The 22,857-nt window shown below is 42.2% G+C and overlaps 1 protein-coding gene across 3 annotated transcripts; it reads left to right on the plus strand.

Moving 5' to 3' along the window:
* Positions 1-755: 755 nt before the first annotated feature.
* Positions 756-19,205, plus strand: CYP2U1 (cytochrome P450 family 2 subfamily U member 1). Of its 3 annotated transcripts, XR_014015233.1 has the most exons (6): positions 756-1,329; positions 10,866-11,501; positions 13,709-13,870; positions 15,045-15,212; positions 15,962-18,625; positions 18,662-19,205. XR_014015233.1 is itself a non-coding variant. In XM_081226582.1 (5 exons), the coding sequence occupies exons 1-5, from the start codon at positions 840-842 to the stop codon at positions 16,135-16,137; spliced, it is 1,632 nt and encodes a 543-aa protein (XP_081082708.1). In that variant the 5' UTR covers positions 756-839; the 3' UTR covers positions 16,138-19,205. The 3 variants fall into 3 exon arrangements, 2 of the variants coding, with proteins under 2 accessions (XP_081082708.1, XP_081082709.1); XM_081226582.1 differs by having other exon boundaries at positions 15,962-19,205; XM_081226583.1 differs by lacking the exons at positions 15,962-18,625; positions 18,662-19,205 and having other exon boundaries at positions 13,709-13,940; positions 15,045-15,159.
* The last annotated feature ends 3,652 nt before the right edge of the window (positions 19,206-22,857 follow it).

The following is a 22,857-nucleotide window of genomic DNA, read 5'->3' on the forward strand; positions in this document are numbered from 1 at the left end:
ATTGATTTTCTTTTTATATTATTAGCTACTTAAATCCTCCAAGCAAATTTCTGGATTAGGTCTTCGGCTTTACCCAGGCCACACGCTGAAACGGACGCTTAACTTTCACTCTCCACATAAAAGGGATATTCCCGTGTATGGCAAGTTTTAAGAGCTTTACTCCATCACCCCACCCACCCCACTATTCCCCACCCATCCTTTCTCCGGAGCGTTGGCCACCTACATCTGCAAATTCTACACATTGCATTTCCATCATCCTGCTGTCAGTGGGTGGAGGAAAGGGTCATTTCTTCCTCCGAATCCCGATTTGGATAAAGCAGTAACCCTGTCTTTTTGCTACCAGGAGATAGGGCGGGGACCCCCCTCGCCCAGCTCAGGGTAGAAGCGCTGGTGCTGAGGCTGAGTCATACGAGGGGCCTGTTGACCCGGCACGTTTGAAGCACTCAACTGACAAATAAGACAGGAAATCCGGTAACCAATGAGAGCGTAAGGATGTGGTGCGAGCACCTTTTTTTTCAGGGGCGGTCACAGCCAAGTCCGACGCAGCGGAGGGGCGCGACCCGGATTGGGCGGCCAACTTCCAGACAGCTTGCCCAGCCTGGTCCGCGGACCGCCACAGACTGGTTGCGAGCGCGTCCCCGTTTCTTCTCGGGCGTCGCTGATTGGAGGGGCTGGGGAGGAAGCGGTGGGCGCAGCCAATCCGGAGCGGCCTCCGCCGCTCTCCTCCCCGCCCCCCGGCTTCCAGGGGAGTTGGCCTTGGGGCCAAGCACCGGTGTCTGGGTGTGCTCTCCTGGTGTTAGTGGCAGGAGCCCGGGGCTGAGGACTCCGGCTCACAGGCCATGGCCTCCGCCGGGCTGCCCCAGGCCCCCGCCGAGGACTCCCCCTGGCCTCTGCGCCTCCTGCACGCGCCCCCGGGGCTGCTGCGGCTGGACCCCACGGGCGGCGCGCTGTTGCTTCTCGTTGTCGCCGCGCTGCTGGGCTGGAGCTGGCTGTGGCGGCGCCCGAAGCGGGGCATACCCCCCGGGCCCACGCCTTGGCCCGTGGTGGGCAACTTCGGCTTCGTGCTGCTGCCGCCTTTCCTCCGACGGAAGAGCTGGCCGTACCGGCGGGCAAGGACCGGAGAATTGAATACCTCGGGCCTGGGCGTGCAGTTGCTCCTGGCAGACCTGGCCCGTGTGTACGGCAACATCTACAGCTTCTTCATCGGCCACTACCTGGTGGTGGTCCTCAACGACTTCCACAGCGTGCGCGAGGCGCTGGTGCAGCAGGCCGAGGTCTTCAGCGACCGCCCACGGATGCCGCTCAACTACATCCTGACCAAGGGGAAGGGTGAGCTGGGCCGCGGCCGCGGGGGCCTTGGGAGTCACGGGCCGTGTGAGCGCGCGGATGGGGCTGCAGGTGCGCCGGGGCTGGGGGTTCTGTGCCCCCTGCGGCCGCGCGCACCCAACCTGCCTCACACCTGCACCCAGCGCCGGAGGGGGAGGGCGGCGCTGCCTCCCACTCCCGGTGCCTTTGAGATCCCCTGCAGCTGTGATAGGTTCCATCTTTCCAGGAGTATTTGCTCCTTCCCAGAATAAGGCCTCACTCTTCAGGCTGTGTTCCCTACGAGAAACTTGAGCCGTGTTAGAAAGAGAGAGGGATATTTACACCTTTTGCGTTTTGGGTGCAAGAGTTGAAGAAGATTATTTCCCCATAAGATAGGAAGTCCAGAAAACACGATAGGAGCCCATTGGCAAACCTAATATACAATAGGTTTATAGTTTCTGTGATTCCTACTTTTGGAAGTCTAAGTTGGGCAGTTTTGAGCGTTGGTAAACATGTTATCCGCTGCAATAGAATATCACATTTGCCCTTTTTGTTTATCAGTGTTCCCCTTTGTCTTATTGGCCGGCACGGGTCCCAGACTGTGTTTCCGTCTGTGTCAATCCTACCCTTTGGTCAGGTGTTAATTTTTTTTTTTACATCTTTATTGGAGTATAATTGCTTTACAATGGTGTGTTATAGTTTCTGCTTTATAACAAAGTAAATCAGTTATACATATACATATGTTCCCAGTTCCCATATCTCTTCCCTCTTGCGTCTCCCTCCCTCCCACCCTCCCTATCCCATCCCTCTAGGTGGTCACAAAGCACCGAGCTGATCTCCCTGTGCTGTGCGGCTGCTTCCCACTAGCTATCTGTTTTACATTTGGTAGTGTATATATGTCCATGCCACTCTCTCGCTTCGTCACAGCTTACCCTTTCCCCGTCCCCATATCCTCAAGTCCATTCTCTAGTAGGTCTGTGTCTTTATTCCCGACTTACCCCTAGGTTCTTCATGACCTTTTTTTTCCTTAAATTCCATATATATGTGTTAGCATACGGTGTTTGTCTTTCTCTTTCTGACTTACTTCACTCTGTATGACAGACTCTAAATGTCTTTCCCTCAGGAAGTTTTTTTCCTCACTTCCGTTCCAGGTAAGTTAGTCTCCCTTGTTAGAACCAGTTTCATGGCACAAGTACTTTTCCTTCACTGCACTTATCAATACTGAGGCTGCATAATTCTGTAACCTTGGCCTGAATGTGAGTCTTCACCACTAGACTGACATCTGGGAAGACAGAGTTATTCCTTGTCCTGCCTGGCACATATAAGAGTCAGTAACTATTTATTAAGTAAATGAACTACTACTTCCTCTTCCTGGCATGTGGTATAAAGAGATCCAGACTTTTCAGAATCTGATTAAGCCAGAATATTGCATCAGGATTTTAAATGAATAGTAATGATGATCTTAATATTCTAAATGTCCCACTGAAAAACAAATCATAAATGTCACAGTTCATACCTCACCCTCTCCATGTCTTCACACATGCTGCTTCTTCTACCTGGAATTCTCTTCTGTTCTCATGGCTGCCTGGAGAACTCCCACCTGCTTTTCTTTTCCTCTCTCTGTTTAAAAAAATTGTGGTGAAATACAGATAGCATAAAATTTACCATCTTAATCATTTTTAAGTGTACAGTTTAGTGGCATTAAGTCATTCACATTGTTGTGAAACCATCACCACTGTCTCCAGAACTCTTTTCATCTTGCAGAACTGAAAGTTTATACCCATTAAACGAACACTAAAAACCCATTAAACATTTAAAAACTCTCTAACCCCTGGCAACCACCATTCTGTTTTCCATCTCTGTGAATTTGACTATCCTAGGTACTTTATACAAGTGGAATCATACAATATTTATCCTTTTGTGACTGACGTATTTCACTTAGTATAATGTTTTAAGGTTCATCCATATTGTAGCATGTGTGAGAATTGCTTTCCTTTTTAAGACTGAATACTATTCCATGGAATGTATGTACCACATTTTGTTTATCCACTCGTGCCCTGATGGATACTTGCCTGCTTCCATCTTTAGGCTATTGTGAAAAATGCTGCTGTGAACATGGTATGTCTACAAATATCTGTTTAAGTCCTTGCTTTCAGTTCTTTTGGGTGTAAATCCAGAAGTGGAATTGCTTAATCATCTGATAATTATATGTTTAATATTTTTGAGTAACTACCATACCATTTTCCATAGCAGCCGCACCATTTTACATTCCTGCCAGCAACAACCAATGTTGCAGCTTCTCAACATCCTCACCAACACTTGTGTTGTATTTTTTCATACCTGCTTAAATGTCACCTCTCTGAGAATGTGTTCTGTGACATATTTCTCTATCCTCCCAGGTACAGGTGAGCTACTCTTTTCTCTGTGATACCACTGTTTTTGTTTAAACCCTCATCCCATTCCCTACCAATCAGTAAGTCTTGTCAACCTGCTGCAGATATATCCATGTTCTGTATCCATTCACTTCTCTCCATCTCCATCTCATTCAAGCTACCATCATTTTTCATTTCTTACTCCAGAAGCCTCTTAACTAGCCTGCTTGCTTCTGCTCTGATCTTTTATCCATACAGCAGCCAAAGGGATTTCTTTTAAAAAAAAAAATGTGAATCAGAACAAATCATGCCGCTTCCCACACTGAAACCAGTTGTTTCCGACTCCATACTAGACCTACTGTGCCCCAAAGGATCTGGCCTCTGCCTGCCTTTCTCACGTTATCTCTTTCCACTCTCCCTTTATTGTACATTTCAAGTACAGTGTCTGCTCTGGACACACTAAGCTGATTCCTGGAAAGTTGGTGACTGCCTCAGGCTACTGGGTTTTGTCGTCCTTAGGCCTGGGATAACTTAAAAAAATTTTTTTAAATATTTATTTATTTATTTGGTTGCACTGGGTCTTAGTTGTGGCAGGCAGGCTCCTTAGTTGTGGCACGCATGTAGGATCTAGTTCCCTGACCAGGGATCGAACCCGGGCCCCCTGCATTGGGAGCTCAGAGTCCTATCCACTGCGCCACCAGGGAAGTCCCCTGGGATAACTTTTTACTTGGTTTATTCCTTATCATCTCTCAGGCCAATTGTCACCTTTTACTACTACTTTAGACACTGCCCAATATCACAACTTATTTTATCTCATTTATATTTCATTAACCTCATTCATTAAAAACTTTGAAAGCATTTAGCCTATTACCAACCCCACCTACCATTGGAATGTGAACTCTGTGAGGGCAAAGATCTGGCTCATCTTGTTAACCACTGTATGCCTTCTAATCGGCACAGAGCAGGTAATCAAGAAATGAATGGATGCATGCATACATCTGTTGATACATACATACATCTAACATCTGTTGATGCACTTACCACATTATATTGTCACTTTTGTTGCTCATCTGTCTTTTCCTCCTGATTTTTTTTTTTTTTTTTTTTTGTGGTACGCGGGCCTCTCACTGTTGTGACCTCTCCCGTTGCGGAGCACAGGCTCCGGACGCGCAGGCTTCAGCGGCCATGGCTCAGGGGCCCAGCCGCACCGCGGCATGTGGGATCTTCCCGGACCGGGGCATGAACCCGTGTCCCCTGCATCGGCAGGCGGACTCTCAACCACTGCGCCACCAGGGAAGCCCTCCACTACCCTTCTGTATCCATTAACTGTGGTTGGAACGGGAGATGCCATATCTTTACATGAATTCCCCTCTCTGACCACAGTGATTACGCAGGGGATAGACCCCTGGTCAAAGGTGATTTGATCAGAATATCTCACCTCTTTGTGATGGTAGTGAGTCTGTGGGCTGGACACAACTCAAAAGTTCATAGCTACAGATCGATCCACACATAGTTTTAGGGTAAGAATTGATACTTGTGGCATAGTTTGGAAACCTCAAGCCAAATAATAAACGTAAAGTATTCCAAATTGGTATCACCATGGAATACCTGACTGAAACATCTGAGTCCTTCCCCAGCGTTTTTCAGGTTAGAACTAGAGAGTAGAGGGCTTTAGAGGGCTTTTCTCTCCGGTGGTGAAAATGGGAGAATGGGCATCTCAAGATAGCTCCCAGTTCTTGGAAAAGCTGGTTCACAGTAGGAAAGAATGAAGTCAGTCAGGAAGAAAGAAGTGAAAAATAGGTGCAGAGAGGAGTTCTGTGGCATTTAGTCTTCTCCAAGGTGGTGACACCCAGCTCTTCCTGCTTTTTGGTTCCATCCACAGCCTAACTGGCCTTTTTCCCAGACTAGCTTGAGGGTATGTTTTTGTCATTCCCAAACAATAGTCCTGGTTTTTGCTTTGGAGCCATGTTTATTTTTCAGTGTTATTATCCTCCTTGAGATGAAGTCTTTGTATACATCCATTGTATACATTCAGGGCTAAGAATGGCGATGTCAGCAACTACAGGGTATGCCTGAACCCCTTCCTAACACTCTAAGACTCTAAGCCAGCGGTCCCCAACCTTTTTCGCACCAGGGACCAGTTTCGTGGAAGACAATTTTTCCACAGATGGGGGTGGTGGTATGGTTTCGGGATGATTCAAGCACATTACATTTATTGTGCACTTTATTTCTATTATTATTACATTGTAATATATAATGAAATAATTATACAACTCACCAGGAGGCGGAGCTCAGGTGGTAATGTGAGCGATGGGGAGCGGCTGTAAATACAGATGAAGCTTTGCTCACTCACCCACCACTCATCTCCTGCTGTGCAGCCCGCTTCCTAACAGGCCACGGACCGGTATCGGTCTGTGGCCCAGGGGTTGGGGACCCCTGCTTTAAGCCATTCTGGCTTCATGACATGGGTATTTTGTAACGTTTGAAACCCTGAGGCCATTAATTCTGTCCCTGCCTCTCGTCCCTGGCATTCTCTCAGGCAGTGTCTCCTTGGTCACCTCTTATCTTGCACTTCATACCTGTCAGATTGTTGTCAAATACCTAATGCCCAGATATTAGTCTCTTTTGGGAAGCTTCCCTCCATTTCCTTGCCTTATCTAAACCTGAATTTTTCCCTGAAGATAATTCAGCTCTCTTAAAATACTGTACCCTCTTTAACTTCCCCCAAGTTCTTTATTTTTCTAAAATGTGCCTTCATACACATCCTTATTTACAAATGAAGTATCGCTCAGATGTCCTCTCTGAGAAGTACTGCTTTCCGTCAGCTGACATGGTGCTTTTTCCTTTGTCTACATTGCAACTTCAATACACCTCCAACATACAACATTTAATACAATGCATTCCAACAATGCAACATTCAATATAGTCCAACATAACAACATTTGATACTGTACATCCCAACAGTGCAACTTCAGTACAATCCAACATACAACATTCAATACTGTACAGTCCAACAATGCAGCATTCAATACCATACATTCCAACTGTGCAACTTTAGTGCAATCCACCATACAACATTCAATACAATATGCAACTTCAATACATTCTAATATACAACAGCGTATTAGAGTTGTTGGTTTATCCAGTTCCTCACAAAACTGGAAGCATCTTGAGAACAAAGACTGTCTTTTAAATCTGTATGCCCTTAGTATCTGGCATGTAGGGGACTGTAAATAAATATTGGAAAAACTAATAGAAAGAGGGCATTTATTTCTAAATTTGAGTGTACCTAACAATGTTGTCTAGCATACATATGTACCTAACAATGTAGATATATACAATTTTTTAATACATTTTAATTTTATATGTTTATATATCTTAATTTTAAAATATTTTATATATTATATATAAATATCTATATAGCCATGATATGTGTCTACAAGTAACAAAAACTTACAGAACTGAAAAAAGGAATTGACAAACGTACCATTAGTGCAAATTATTTTAACTTAAGTATTTGAATCGTTGATAGATCAGGCAGATAAAACTTTGGCAGGGATAAAGAAGATTTGATCCTGACAGTTATGTAGCTTTCTCTGTTGGAAAGAGGACCTTATACCCAACAATTGCTTGTATAAAAATTCTTCTCAATTTTATTTGGAAATTTATTAAAATTGATCACAGACTAAAAAGCTAGCCTCTTTAATATCAAAAATCATCATAAGCCAAATTAATCTAGGTGGTAAAAGAGAATCATAATCGAAAAAAATGTTTATACTTTTTAGAAAAAGATTTATTTTATTATTTACTTATTTTATTTATTTTTGGCCATGTCGGTTCTTAGTTGCAGCATTCAGGCTCTGTTGCGGCATGTGGGCTCTTGTTGTGACGTGTGGGCTTCCTTCTAGTCATGGCGTGCAGGTTTTCTCTCTCTAGTTGTGGTGCACAGGCTCCAGGGCACATGGGCTCTGTAGTTGTGGCGCGAGGGTTCCAGAGCGCGTGGGCTCTGTGGTTTGCAGCACGCAGGCTCTCTGAGGCGCGCGAGCTCAGTAGTCGTGGCGCGCGTGCTGCGTGCTTGGTTGCCCCGCGGCATGTGGGAGCTTAGTTCCCTAACCAGGAATCAAACCAGCATCCCCTGCATTGTAAGGCGGATTCTTTACCACTGGACCACCATGGAAGTCCCCAAATTTTTATACTTAAAATGCATTGAAAAGACATGCACACAATACTGGTTGACTGCAGCTAAAGTGTTACCCAAAGGCAATTGTACAGCCTTAACTATCCTTTATTAGGATAAAGGTCTGAAAATTAGTTAGATAGCTAATTTTATATATCTGAAAAAGAACAAAAGAATAAACGTAAGGAAAAAAGAAGAACATGCCATTATAATTATAGACAAATTCTTCCAGAGAGAAAGAATACACCATGGCTCATTTTAGGAGGTGAGTATATCCAGACAAATACATTATGAGAAAGGAAATTTATAGTCCATTTTCATGTACGAATATGAATTTTTAAAAACTTAACATATTAGGAAACCAAATCCAACAATATCTTTAAAAAAGCATAAAAATATCATAACCAAAGTTGGATTTATTCTTGGATTGCAGGTAAGTCCAATTATCATAAAGAGGGCAATTTTCAAATTAATCTGTAAGTTAAATGCAATTCCCATCAAAATCTCAAAGGTGTTTTTTTAAAAATAGAACTTGACAATCTGATTAAAGTTTGATAAATATGAGTAGAGAGCCAAGAGTAATCAAAAAACAATTTTGAAAAAGAACAAGGTGGTGGTGGGGACTTCCCTATTAAATATTAAGACTTATTATAAAGTCTATTTAGATCTTATTATAGAGTAACAGTAGTTAAAACAGTGTGCTTTAAGCACAATCATAAATAAATAGACCAATATGCAATATAGCAGACTAGAAAACCTATAAACTGAGTTGCCTGTGTTCAGCAAATGTTGTACATCAGTAGGGAAAAGGAGAGGCTGTTTCATAAGTGGTGCTTGAACAATAGGTTATCAAAATAGGGGGGAAAGTGGATTCCTTCTTCACAATAAGTAGGAATACCTAACATAAATATAAATTCCAGGTAGGTTATAGAGACTTAAATGTGAAAAAGCAAAATTTTAAAATTTTACAAGAAAGTAGAGAATGTATTTATAAACCTGTGGTAGGAAAAGATTTCTAAAATAAGACATGCAGCACAAATCACTAAGAAAAAGATTGAGAAATGGAACTACCTTTAAAACATGTTTGGGCTTCCCTGGTGGCGCAGTGGTTGAGAGTCCGCCTGCCGATGCAGGGGACACGGGTTCGTGCCCCGGTCTGGGAGGATCCCACATGCCGCGGAGCGGCTGGGCCCGTGAGCCATGGCTGCTGAGCCTGCGCGTCCGGAGCCTGTGCTCTGCAAGGGGAGAGGCCACAACAGTGAGAGGCCCGCCTACCGCAAAAAAAAAAAAAAAAAAAAAAAAAACATGTTTATCAAGTAATAGCATTAAAACATGAAAAAGCAATTCACATGATGGGAGACAATGTCTGCTATGCATGCAGAATATATAAGAAGAAGAAAATTGCACAGTTATTAAGTACAAATCACAGAATAGGAAACCTGGCCAATAACCATATGAGAAGCTGCTCCAACCCACCAAAACAATCAGGGAAATGCAAATAAAAATCAGATGAGATGCATTTCAGCCCTCTGATTGGCAAAAATAAAATGTTGATGACTACAAAGTGATGGTAACTATTTGACAAGAGATCATTTATTTACTTCTGGTGTTCTCTCCACTTTGGAGAAGAATTTGATAATGTCTAGTCACATTGAAGGTGTACATATTTTATGACGCATCAATGCACTCTTAGCAATGTCTTCAAAATTCTGATGGAAGGGGAAAGGTACCATAAATACATTTTCTAAAAATGTTTAGAAATTTGCCTCTGATGCGTCCTTTCCCAGGAAGCTATTAGAGGATGGGCTTCAGCAAAATACAGGAGTGAAATAAGGTAAAGACATAGAATCCAGGAGATGGGTTCAATACAGGAGGGTCAAAAAAATTTTCTAAATGATGTCAAATGGAAGTCACAAAACACCTGAACAAAAGGCCTAGAAAGCAACATCATATTTGAGCAGATGTGTGGAATATTCCAGGCAGGAAAATGGAAGTGACAAGTCATCCAATACATTTGACCATGTGGCTATTTCTATTGAGAGTCATTTTATATAGGTATCAAAGATTGTGAGAAGACATAACCACTGAGAGAGGTCTTTATTTCATTCTCAGCTGTATTCACAGCATCCCAGTGTCTAGCACATAGTAGGCATTCAGAAATATTTGTTAAATGAATGAAGCATGTCCTTGAAGGTAGCAGGAATGAAGTGGATGAAAAATGGAAGGAGGAGAGCTGGCTGAAACAATAAAGCACACCATGGAAAAGAGAATGAAGTAAGTGACAGGAAACAAGGAAAATTTGAGAACAATCTGATACAACATCTGGGAGCAATTCTTTTGGGTTTGATGGTGGAAGATATATAACATAAGTGAGAATCAAATAAGATGTAGTTGTGAATGCCCTTGAGTTCAGATGTTTTTAAATTAGGGCTGTTTGCAACTACAGGCATTTTGGATTACCTGCCAGTTATTTGATCCAAACTTTGATGGCCGATGGGCTGTTGATTTATTCAGCTCATATTCAACAATCTACTCCTTTGTACACAGCACTATGCCAGAAGTTTGGATTTTAATGATGAGCAAAATCAGATATTGTCCCTGCCCTCATGTGCAATCTGTTAACCATGCTTATCCTTCTGTTCACATTTATCTAGCCTGAAATATTTTCTTAGTCTGTATTCACTCTTACGAAAATAAGATTTTGAAATTTACACTAACTCTAGAAATTGAAACTCGTTTCATTTCACCAGGAGTTAGTATATATAATAATAAGCTTTACAGAAAATTTTCCTAATCAAATTGGATATGACTTTTGTTATTATAAACATACACTATCTTGATAACTCAATTTTGCTAGTCATTCTTCTTGGCGGGTGATCTTTATCTGTTCGTATATGAACTTTGCACAAGTGACTTGAGAAGTACAAATACCCTTCGTGGTTGGTCCTGTTCAGTATTAATTATCAAGCATTGCTCTTTCTTACCTTCTTTCCTTGGTGTCCTTTTTGCAGGGATTGTATTCGCACACTATGGTCCAGTCTGGAGACAACAGAGGAAGTTCTCTCATTCAACTCTTCGTCATTTTGGCTTGGGAAAGCTTAGCTTGGAGCCCAAGATTATTGAGGAGTTCAAATATGTGAAAGAGGAAATGCAAAAGAACGGAGAAGTCCTCTTCAATCCTTTCCCCATTGTCAACAACGCTGTCTCTAACATAATTTGCTCTTTGTGCTTTGGCCAGCGCTTTGATTACACCAATAGTGAGTTTAAGAAAATGCTTAATTTTATGTCACGAGCGTTAGAAATCTGTCTGAACACCCAGCTCCTCTTGGTCAACATATGCTCCTGGCTTTATTACCTTCCCTTTGGACCATTTAAGGAATTAAGACAGATTGAAAAGGATTTAACTATTTTCCTTAAAAAAATCATCGAAGACCATCGAGAGTCTCTGGATGTAGAGAACCCTCAGGACTTCATAGACATGTATCTTCTCCATGTGGAGGAGGAGAGGAAAAATAATAGCAATAGTAGTTTTGATGAAGATTACTTATTTTATATCATTGGCGATCTCTTCATTGCTGGCACTGATACCACAACTAACTCTTTGCTTTGGTGCCTCCTGTATATGTCACTGAACCCCGACATACAAGGTAATAAACAGATGTTTCCTTTATTCATGGCAAAACCAGGATATATATTTTTTCATTTCCATTTAAATCAGCAACCTTTGTGATCCTGTGGCTCCTGTCAGTAAGCAATGTCTTCAGGCTGGAAAACAAAATGGAAATACTTGCATCTCATAGGGAATTGGTAAGGTGTTAACAACGAAACTCCAAGTTTCTAGACAGTGGCACTAAGGTCACAGCTTGCTTGAATCTGCTTTAAATCTCTACAGGTCTGATTCTGTGTGAAATCTATGGTGAAGAAAGAACTTTAGAGAAGACTATTTTAGAGTTGAAGAGAATCATAGTGATCATCTGAACCCATTCATCTTTTTTGAAGATGAGACCAGAGGCCCAGAGAAGTTCTGTGATTTTCACAAGGTCACAGAGCTAGTTCCACCACATCAATACCAATAGGTAGTGAATTTCAGTGAAAGTTCATAGTGGAAGGATACAGGGGAGAATAGTGTATTCATTTTCCGTTGCTCCTACAACAAATAACCACACAGTTAGTGACAACACAGATTTGTTATATTACAGTTCTATACATTAGACGTCTGACACATGTCTCAGTGAACCAAAATCAAGATGTTGGCAGGGCTGTGTTCTTTTCTGGAGGCTCTGGAGGAGAATCCATCTCCTTGCTATTTGCAGCTTCCTTGGCTCATGGCCCCTTTGCTCCATCTTTGAAACCAGCAATGTTGCATCTCTCTGACCATTCTTTCATAGTCATATCTCCCTCTGACTCTGAACTCAACTGGGAAAAGTTTCCAATTTTTTTTTTTTGGCTGCATCGGGTCTTCGTTGCTGCGCGCAGGCTTTCTCTAGGTGCGGTGAGCGGGGGCTACCCTTCGTTGCGGTGCGTGGGCTTCTCATTGTGGTGGCTTCTCTTGTTGCGGAGCACAGGCTCTAGGTGCGTGGGCTTCAGTAGTTGCAGCACGCGGGCTCGGCAGTTGCTGCGCACAGGCTCTAAGGCGCGTGGGCTTCAGTAGTTGTGGCTCGTGGCTGTAGAGCACAGGCTCAGTAGTTGTGGTGCACAGGCTTAGTTGCTCTGCAGCATATGGAATCTTCCCGGACCAGTGCTTGAACCCATGTCCCCTGCATTGGCAGGTGGATTCTTAACCACTGTGCCACCAGGGAAGTCCCAGTCCTCCAATTTTAAAACCCATGTAATTAGGCTGGACACACCCAGAAAATCCAGCATAATCTCCCCATCACAAGGTCCTTAATTTAATCACATCTGCAAAGTCCCTTTTTACCATATATGGTAGCATATTCACAGGTTCCAGGGGATTATGGCATGGACATCTTTGAGGGACCATTTCCTGCCTACTATAGATGGGACTGTGCCTACCTGTATTCATTAACTATTGATGAGTAACAAATTATCCCAAAATTTAGCATCTTAAAACAACCACCATTTATTATTTCACACAGTTTCTGAGGATCAGGAATCTAGGAGCAGCTTAGCCTGGATGGTCTGGCTTAGGATGATTTCTCGTGAAGTTGTAATCAAGATGTTAGCCTGGGGCTACAAACATCTATAGACTTGACCGGGACTGAAGGATCCACTTGCAAGATGACTCATCCACATGGCAGCTGGCTGCAGGCCTTGCCACTTGGAACTTTCCATAGGGCTACTTTACTGGCAGCTGCCTTCCCCCAGAATGAATGACCCTAGAGAGTAAGTGGCCGAGACAAAAGCCATAGTGTCTTTTATAATCTAAGCTCAGAATGGTCATGCCATTGCTTCTCCTTTATTCTGTTGGTCACATAGACCAATTTGGAACAAAGTGGGAGGGGGTGGCACGAAGTTGTGAACACCAAGAAATGGGGGTCACTGGGGGGGGGTCATGTTGGGCTACCACACGTTGTCACAGGTAAAAGCTTAGAGTCAATCAGATGTTGATACGAGAGAATAAATCAGAGTGCTCCTGAATCCAGGGTGCTTTCCCCTTTGCCACTCTGTCTGTTCTGCCATTCTCCTTCAGAGTCCCAGGCTGGTACAGGGCCCTGGGACCAGCTGCCTCCACTGGAATATCTGACCAGTGCTTCCCTTCACTGAGGCCAAGTCAGGCCTGTGCTGCCGACTTACCAGCTGTGTGGATATGGTGATGGGAAGGGTGTATGGGAGGGCAGTCTCTCCTGGCTTATCCTTTGGATTATGCTTTCTTTTTTTTTTTTTTTCTGTATAGAAAAGGTTCATGAAGAAATTGAAAGGGTCATTGGTGGTGACCGTGCCCCTTCCCTCACTGACAAGGCCCAGATGCCCTACACAGAAGCCACCATCATGGAGGTGCAGAGGCTGAGCGTGGTGGTGCCACTCTCCATCCCTCACATGACCTCAGAGAAAACAGGCAAGTCCAGGGCCTTCCTCCTTGGAACGCCCTCGAGGGAAGCCCGTCCCCTTCATCCAGAGGACTTGAGGTGAGGCTGTGGCAAAGGTTTGTTGTCATGGATAATCAAATGACCAGAGGATGCTTCCGCCTCAGCTGTCCCTTATTTGCTCTACCGGCTGTACCAGCTGGCGTTCCAGCCCCGCCTGTTTGGTAAATAGCTCTCTAGCCTTCAGAGCGTGCACACTTACACTGGTCGAATCATGCTGCCGTTTAAGGTGGCTGTACTGGCAGAAAAAAACTCCAGAATTAACAAAGGCCCCTCTCTGTCCTCCTGTTCCTGGAGGTCCGAAGAGCTAGCCTAATTATGAAATTAAGGAGTTTAACTGGGAATTATTCTACTTCATTTTTTACGGTTCTGCAACTGAAGCACAAGTGTTAAAGAATTAGAAGAGCCCATCTGATTCTGAAGGCACATGTTTCAGCCTTTCACCTACAGTGTCCTTGACATTTAGGCACTCAGACTCACTGTAAGCATCCCTCATAACAAGGAGTTTTCGTCCTCTGGAGATAGCCCATGATGAAATGGGCTTAAATCTAGTTATAAGACAGTTGTAGGAGTCAATCACTTATAAATGACACTGGATCACTTAACAGTTTCTTTGGTGTAAATTAGATATAAGGTGTGTGCAGTATCCTTGGGACGTTGTTTAAAGTGCATATGAACTTGTCAGCTGGTATGAACCAGCATTGACTTCCCTGTACATCCCTTTACCTTAGTTTACCTTCTTCATTGTATTGTGTGACATAAAAGACTGGGAACTGTAAAATTGTATACAAGTATTAGGAATTTGTAATTCTTTGGGAAAGTTCACCTGAAATGCCCTGTGATCTCCATTTTAATGTTTTCTCTTAATTGTAATGTTTTTATCATTTGATTTAATTGATTAACTCAGCATCCATCAGAGCAACTCCTGCGCCCTGTCTCAGGCTGGACCCTGGGAGGGTGTGGAGAGGATGCCAGTTGATAAGGTTTTGCGTCTGCCCTCAAGTACCTCACAGTTTACTCTCAGCAAATTAAGAAGCTAGATATGTAACTAGTTTTTGTTTGTTTTTTTCCGAGAGCGATGTTTACTAAGAGTTATTAGTTAAAGCATGTTGAATGATACTGTGGTTTCGTTTTGTTTTGTTTCAGTGCTCCAAGGGTATACCATTCCTAAAGGCACGATAATATTACCCAACTTGTGGTCAATACACAGAGACCCAGCCATTTGGGAGAAACCAAATGATTTCTACCCTAATCGATTTCTGGATGATCAAGGACAACTTATTAAAAAGGAAACATTTATTCCTTTTGGGATAGGTCAGTTAAATTTTTATTTTCTTAATGGCATAATTTAAAAAAGAAATAGAACCAAAAGAATCTTTTATTATTTCATGATACTCTTTTAAAAATGTTTCTTTCTTGGCAAGCTGATATAAGAGAGAAATAATTTAGATAATGCATCTCCACTATGTTTATTTCAGATTTTAAAAACAAAGTGAAAGCAATTGGTTTTAAATCTTTAAATATGACTAGAAATCTTCCTTTTTGAGTTGTCCAGGTGATTGTTTGAGTCCCAGGGAACTGTTGGAGTTAAGAGCAGCTTTGACCTGCCTGAATGGTGGGTGAGAGGGTGGGCTCTCTAATCTCACCAGTCCCTCTTTTAGGTTCCTAGATTAGGGCATGTAGGCTTCTTTCTATAGAAAAGGAATGCTCCAGAGATTCTTATTTGATGTCTTTTCTCCTTAATCTTCCAGGTAAGAGCAAGGAAAGAGATAAGTAAGTATGGAGGAGACAAGGTAGCCCACCTCATTGGCTCCGTCTCTAGTTCCTATCTAGGATGTGGATAGATTTTTATGAGTAGGAGTTAAAATGTGAACTTGGTATGCAAAAATTCTGATCAGCATAGACTGTGGGAAGCCATGGGGTATATGTGGCAATTTTATTTCAAAACTCTCTGTGTCTGCCTTTAAAACACTCAATTTAGAAATTTCATAAATTTATCCCTTTTGAGGTAGGAAAAGGGCTGGTATTATAATCCTTACCTTTTTTCCTGGTCTCATTTTTAGGGAAGCGGGTATGTATGGGAGAGCAGCTGGCAAAGATGGAATTATTCCTGATGTTCGTGAGCCTAATGCAGAGTTTCACATTTGCTTTGCCTAAGGACTCAAAGCCGATCCTGACTGGGAAATATGGTCTAACTTTAGCCCCACATCCGTTTAATATAATCATTTCAAAGAGATAAAGAACAGCTCCAGGAAGAGATGGTGCAGAGAATGTAAACACATGTCCTTCTAAACAGATTCTTCTTTCTGTAATTGACAGCGGATCCAGCAACTCTGCAGGTCTAGGTTAGGCTTGGATTAGAGAGAGATTGGAAAGAGGCTAGAGCACGTGGGACCTTTCATCTTGGAGGGTTCCTCAGAAGGAAACTTCAGCCATTTTAGTAATGCACGTGACTTGGGGGATGGCAACGAAAGTACTGGATTCAGAAGTGGGGATCCGGATTTTATTCCCAGCAGCCTCCACCAATGAGCATTTCTTCTCATCCCTCAGTGCCTCAGTCATTCCACGTGGAAAATGACGGTAACAAAATTTGACTTCTCTCTCTATCTTGGCATGAATGCTGGTCAAATGCTCCATCTTTTCTGACATCACCAAAGCACTGTTAAGCTCTGGAGAACAAATTCAGGAGGAGAAGGAAGACCTACCTGTTTAAGACCCATGACAACATGACAGTGGTGTTCAGACTTGAATACTTCATCAGAGAAGGACGTGGGTTTAGGGGACAATGAATTAGAGCTTTTCTTATTTATTTATTTATTTTTACTTAATTTCTTTTTGGCTGCGTTACGTCTTTGTCGCTGCATGGGCTTTCTCTAGTTGCGGTGAGCAGGGGCTACTCTTCATTGCCGTGCGTGGGTTCTCATTGCGGTGACTTCTCTTGTTGCGGGGCACAGGCTCTAGGGCACATGCAGGCTCAGTAGTTGTGGCACATGGGCTTAGTTGCTCCACAACATGTGGGATCTTCCTGGATCAGGGCTCAAACCCGTGTCCCCTGCATTGGCAGGCAGATTCTTTTTTTTTTTTTTTAATTTATTCATTTATTTTTGGCTGTGTTGGGTACTCGTTGCTGCACGCAGGCTTTCTCTAGTTGCGGCGACTGGGGGCTACTCTTTGTTGAGGTGCACAGGCTTCTTGCTGTGGTGGCTTCTCTTGTTGCGGAGCATGGGCTTTAAGCGCGCAGGCTTCAGTAGTTGTGGCACGTGGGCTCAGTAGTTGTGGCTCACAGGCTCTAGAGTTCAGGCTCAGTAGTTGTGGCGCACGGGCTTAGTTGCTCCGCGGCATGTGGGATCTTCCCAGACCAGGGCTTGAACCCGTGTCCCCTGCATTGGCTGGCGGATTCTTAACCACTGTGCCGCCACCAGGGAAGCCCTAGAGCTTTTCTTGACACAGATCTTATGTCGGTTTTGGAGGCCTTGTTTTGTTGTTATCTTTTTGTTTATGATTTTAGTTTTTACTTTTTGTAGACATGCGATGAAGTGGACCCTTGTTTAGTATGTTGAGGAAAGGTTATTGTCTGAATGTATACGTCTGCCTTCTATTTCACCTACATGAACAGTGGGCCTAGCTGAAGAAGTGGCTTCATGGCAGAATTCCTTTCTGCTGTGTTTACTCACAAGGTTGTAGCTCTAGCTTTTGACTTGAGCCCTGAATAGTGAGCTCTGGAATTTTAATACTGGGATTTATGAGAAAAGGATTCAAACTGTACTGAACATTCCTTAACTGTTCTTCCTGCCACCAGGCCTAATGTATCTCATCCTTGAAGACTTGCAAAGACAGGAAGGCATTCCTATTCTTTTTAAGATAACTAAATTGTTTCTTAATAAATTAACTCCCTCTAAAAGAATAGTTCTCAAAAAAGGTAATGACTTCTTTCAGGGGATATTTGGAAATGTGTGGGTGTGTTTTCAGTTATCACAGTGATGGGGGTGCTAATGGCTTTTTTGTTGCCATGAGGCCAGGATGCTAAATGTTTGAGCAGTCCTAGACAATGAAGAACTGACCTGCCCAAAGAGAACATGCTCCAAAAGCCCTTTTCTTTATTCTCCCATTATACTCCTTATATAGAAAGAATCGTGATAATAATATAAGCAGCTGTACTTTTGAGCCTTTCCTCATGCTGGCACCATACTTTATGCTTTACTTGTATGCTTACATAATTCTTAAAGAATGTTTAGTAAGAGGATGCCGTTCTGTAGCTGATGAAGCTCAGGCTTAGAGAAGTTACGGCCTACATGTAGTTAAAAAGTACTGCTGTGCATTTCAAACCTACCAGTCTTTGTAACTGGAGAGTTCTTCCTGTACCACTTCTCTATACTGCTCCTCTGCATTGATCTCATACCAGTCTGCCCCTCTGCATTTTCAATACGGATAAATGAAATACAGGCCAATCTTTAGGTACTTTGAGGATTTTTGTTAATTAAAAAAGAAAAACTAAGAAACGAAATGCATAGGCACTGTAAGTGAATGGAGAGGTTGTTATAGAGACTTTATTTTTTATTAATTAATTAATTAATTTTTATTTTTGGCTGCATTGGGTCTTCGTTGCTGCGTGCAGGCTTACTCTAGTTGCGGTGAGTGGGGGCTACTCCTCATTGCAGTGCACGGGCTTCTCATTGCGGTGGCTTCTCTTGTTGTGGAGCATGGGCTTCAGTAGTTGTGGCACGTGGGCTCAGTAGTTGTGGCTCATGGGCTGTAGAGCGCAGGCTCAGTAGTTGTGGCACACAGGCTTAGTTGCTCCTTGGCATGTGGGATCTTCCTGGACCAGGGCTTGAACCCATGTCCCCTGCATTGGCAGGCGGATTCTTAACCACTGTGCCACCATGGAAGCCCCTAGAGACTTTAGATGGATGATGCATGTGTGGATTACCCTGTATCATGAGCAGGGCAGTTTGTTCTGATCTGGAATTTCATATGCTGCGGAATTGCACTAATAACTTTGCATTAGCAAGTTTATTACTCTTCGATTTATACATGCATTTTCAGTACCCCTTAACCAAACAGTTTGTAGCTAACTTGAGAAAAAAACTCTTCTGTGAGATTATGTTGAAATCAGATGTTTATTAAACTTTAAAATATAATGCCTTAAACTGTAACACTTTTAAAACATCTATTTATGGCAAATCACTGAAAGGACTGTTAATGCTTCCCTTGCACATGTTGATATTTTACAATTTTTTACTTTATGATTTATTTGAAGTGTAAAAATAATAGTACTTTGTTTTATAAGTTTGCCTAATACCTACTTTTTAGTCCTCATCATTAGCATGCTTTTTGATGCTTATATTAAACTTTTAATTTTAACTGAGATAGTGTCATGTCTAGTTTTGGGGGTTTTGTTTTCTTTAAATTGCTAAACAAAATTCTCTTTTACCAGATGTCAAGTTAAGAAAAGGAAGAGGGAATAGACTTCCAAAAAGAGGGAGATGGCCACATATAATAGAAGCATGATCTCTAGACAGGAGGATAATTCTTTTAAAATATCCTCTCAGAGCACAGTTACTCTCAGGACTGTAGCACAGCCCAAGCTTCTTATTTCCCATGTCAAAGTCCAGCATTATTTGAGAGAGGGATGAATCTACATAAGCCCATTGTGGCAAAATATCGAGTGCTTGTCTCTATTACACTCCTTAGCTCAGGAAGAAGAGTTTTCTAAAATACCCGAACCTATGGATTTTTCCTATAGATGAGCCCACTGCCGGCTTTTTCCACGGCCCAGTCTTCCTCCTGAGGTCACAGTGCAGAGGTCACCTCCTGACGGACGGCTTCCGCTAAAGCCCTATCTAAAATGGCCTTTCCTGAGAACACCCTGCTATAGACTGAAAGTTTGTGTGCCCCAAGAATTCATTAACTGAAACCCGATCCCAATGTGATAGTATTTGGAGGTGGGACCTTTGGGAAGTGATTGTGTCATGAGAGTGGAGCCCTCATGCATGGGATTAGGATCCTTATAAGAACCCAGAGAGCTCCCTGTCCCCTTCTGCCATATGAGACTGCAGTGCAGAGACAGCCATCCATGAACCAGGAAGCAGGCTCTCACCAGACACTGAATCTGCAGATGCCTTGATTTTGGACTTCTGGTCTCCAGACCTGTGAGAAGTAAGCTTCTGTTATTTGTAAGATACTCAGCCTATGGTATTTTTGTTATAATAGCCTAAATGGACTAAAATATGCCCTGATTCATCACCCAGCTTATTTCCTTCAGAGCCCTCCTCACTATCTACAGTTACCCTGTTTATTTAAATCCTCAGTTTCCACCATTTCTTCCACCTCTGGCCAGAGGTGCCCTTTGTTGCACAAGTTTTCAATTTTGATGAAGTCCAATTTGTTTATTTTTTCTTTTGTTGCCTGTGTCTTTGGTGTCACATCCAAGAAATCATTGCCAAATCCAATGTCGTGAAGCTTTTTGCCTGTTTTCTTCTAAGAGTTTTATAGTCTTAGCTTTTACATGTAGGTCTCTGATCCATTTTGAATTAATTTTTGTATATGGTGTAAGGTAAGGGTCTAACTTTACTTCTGTGCATATGGATAACAATTTTCCCAACACTATTTGTTGAAAAGACTGTCTCTTTCCCATTGAATGGTCTGTACTCTTGTCGAAAATTGTTTGACCATATATATGAGGATTTATTTCTGGGTGGATACTATTTTTTTTTTTTTTTTTTTTTTTTTGCGGTATGCGAGCTTCTCACTGTTGTGGCCTCTCCCACCACGGAGCACAGGCTCCAGACGCGCAGGCCCAGCGGCCATGGCTCGCGGGCCCAGCCGCTCTGCGACATGTGGAATCCTCCCGGCCCGGGGCACGAACCCGTGTCCCCTGCATCGGCAGGCAGACTCCCAACCACCGCGCCACCAGGGAAGCCCTGGATACTATCTTTTAAAGTAATGCATCACTAAACAGTTTTGTAGTAACACTGGGATATTCAGATGAATCAATGAAACAAAATAGAGAGTGTATCCTGTAGTGTATAAAAGTGGCATCACATTATGAAAGAACAGGAATAATATATTTTTAAAAGTTCTAGGACAGTTGGTTAATTACTTAGAAAACTAAAGTAACATCTTTTCTCCAATTAACTTCTTTTTCCTAGTTAATCCCAAAAGGATGAATTTCCCAAATTAATCCAAGTTAATCCCAAAAGGTCTAAAAAGTAAAAATAATACATCTGTACGTGTCTCTGAAACATTTGATATTTTCTAAGCATAAAAATGTTATGGACATTTTGAAACACATACAGAAGTTATGGGCAAATCTTGTTTCATCTACATTATCCCACTTCCCTCTAGCCCCATTCTGCACTGATTTATTGTGAAGCAAATATTAGACATATCACATGAACGTATTCATAACGTAGAACATGACTTGCAAGGATGGCTAATCTCTAGTCATAGTTACATTTCAAAGAAATATTGACAAGGGGTACAAATATATTGACAAAATAGCCTAAGAAAATACTTCAGAATGTCAAATCAAACAGACCAGAAGAACATGGTTAAGCTATTTTTCTCAAACATGTTTACAATTAAATTACTAATGGAACAACTGATAAGAATGCTACTAAATGACCTATATCTTATAGTTCCTTCTTAGGTTTACGACTCACAGTTTTCTTTCTTTAGGTTGTGCCTCATTTAAAAGAAAATTTTCCACAAGGAATCTACCAATTTGGCATTTCTAATTCTAAAACATGACACTAAAGAGGGAAATTCCACCAGTGAAAACTCTTTTCTCCCATCATACTCTGCTCGGCAGCATTTGTCCTCACTGTATTATTTTTTTCAATCTGAGCTTGTTTAGCAACCCTCTTCCCACCTGGTATGCAAGGGCATGTAGTGAATTGTCAATTATTGTAGTTTTGAAAGATATCTTCCAAGGATATTTAAGTCCTTTATATGGTTTTCTTGTACACAAACTAATGTTCATGAAAAAGCTGGTGCCTAAAGATAAAAATAAAAACAAATTAACTAAAACCTCAGTAAAGCTGTTGTTTTAAAAAAGGGAGGGGGCTTCCCTGGTGGCGCAGTGGTTGAGAATCTGCCTGCCAATGCAGGGGACACGGGTTCGAGCCCTGGTCTGGGAAGATCCCACATGCCACGGAGCAACTAGGCCCGTGAGCCACAACTACTGAGCCTGCGCGTCTGGAGCTTGTGCTCCGCAACAAGAGAGGCCGCGATAGTGAGAGGCCCGCGCACCGCGATGAAGAGTGGTCCCCACTTGCCACAACTAGGGGAAGCCCTCGCACAGAAACGAAGACCCAACACAGCAAAAATAAAATAAAATTTAAAAAGGGAGGGAGAGAGAGAGAGAGAGAGATGGCAACTAAATGCCATACCTGACTCTAGAGTGGACTTAGTACTAGAAGGAAAAAAAAAACTATAAAGGACATTATTAGGTCAGTTAACTAAATTGGAATACAGTCGATCAGTTAGATAGAAATGTATCAATGTTAAATTTACTAAAGTTGATTACTATCGTTATGTCAGAGAATCACCCTATTCCTAGGAAATACGCATCGAAATATTATAAAGGACCGTGATGTGTGTAATCTTTTTTATCTGTGTAACTTACTCTCAGATGGTTCAGAGATTATTCATAATGTATATAATATCTGTCTTATCTATTATAGATAAATAGATCTAGACAATTGATAAGATAAAGCAAATGTGATAAAATGTTAGCAATAGGGAAATATGGGTAAGAGATATATGGGTTCCTTTGTACTATTTTTACAATTTTTCTATGTGAAGTTCTAAATAAATTGAAAAAAATTAAATATGATTGAGATCATGATTCTCATAAAAAGGTCCACCCTCATCTGGCCCCTGCCTACCTTTGCAGTCTCATCTTCATTCACCCAAAAGTACCCTGTGCTTTTGTTATCCTATGTTAATGTATTTCTAG

The sequence above is a fragment of the Mesoplodon bidens genome, assembly GCF_964165515.1.
Source record: "Mesoplodon bidens genome assembly, chromosome: 1".
Taxonomy (NCBI): domain Eukaryota; kingdom Metazoa; phylum Chordata; class Mammalia; order Artiodactyla; family Ziphiidae; genus Mesoplodon; species Mesoplodon bidens.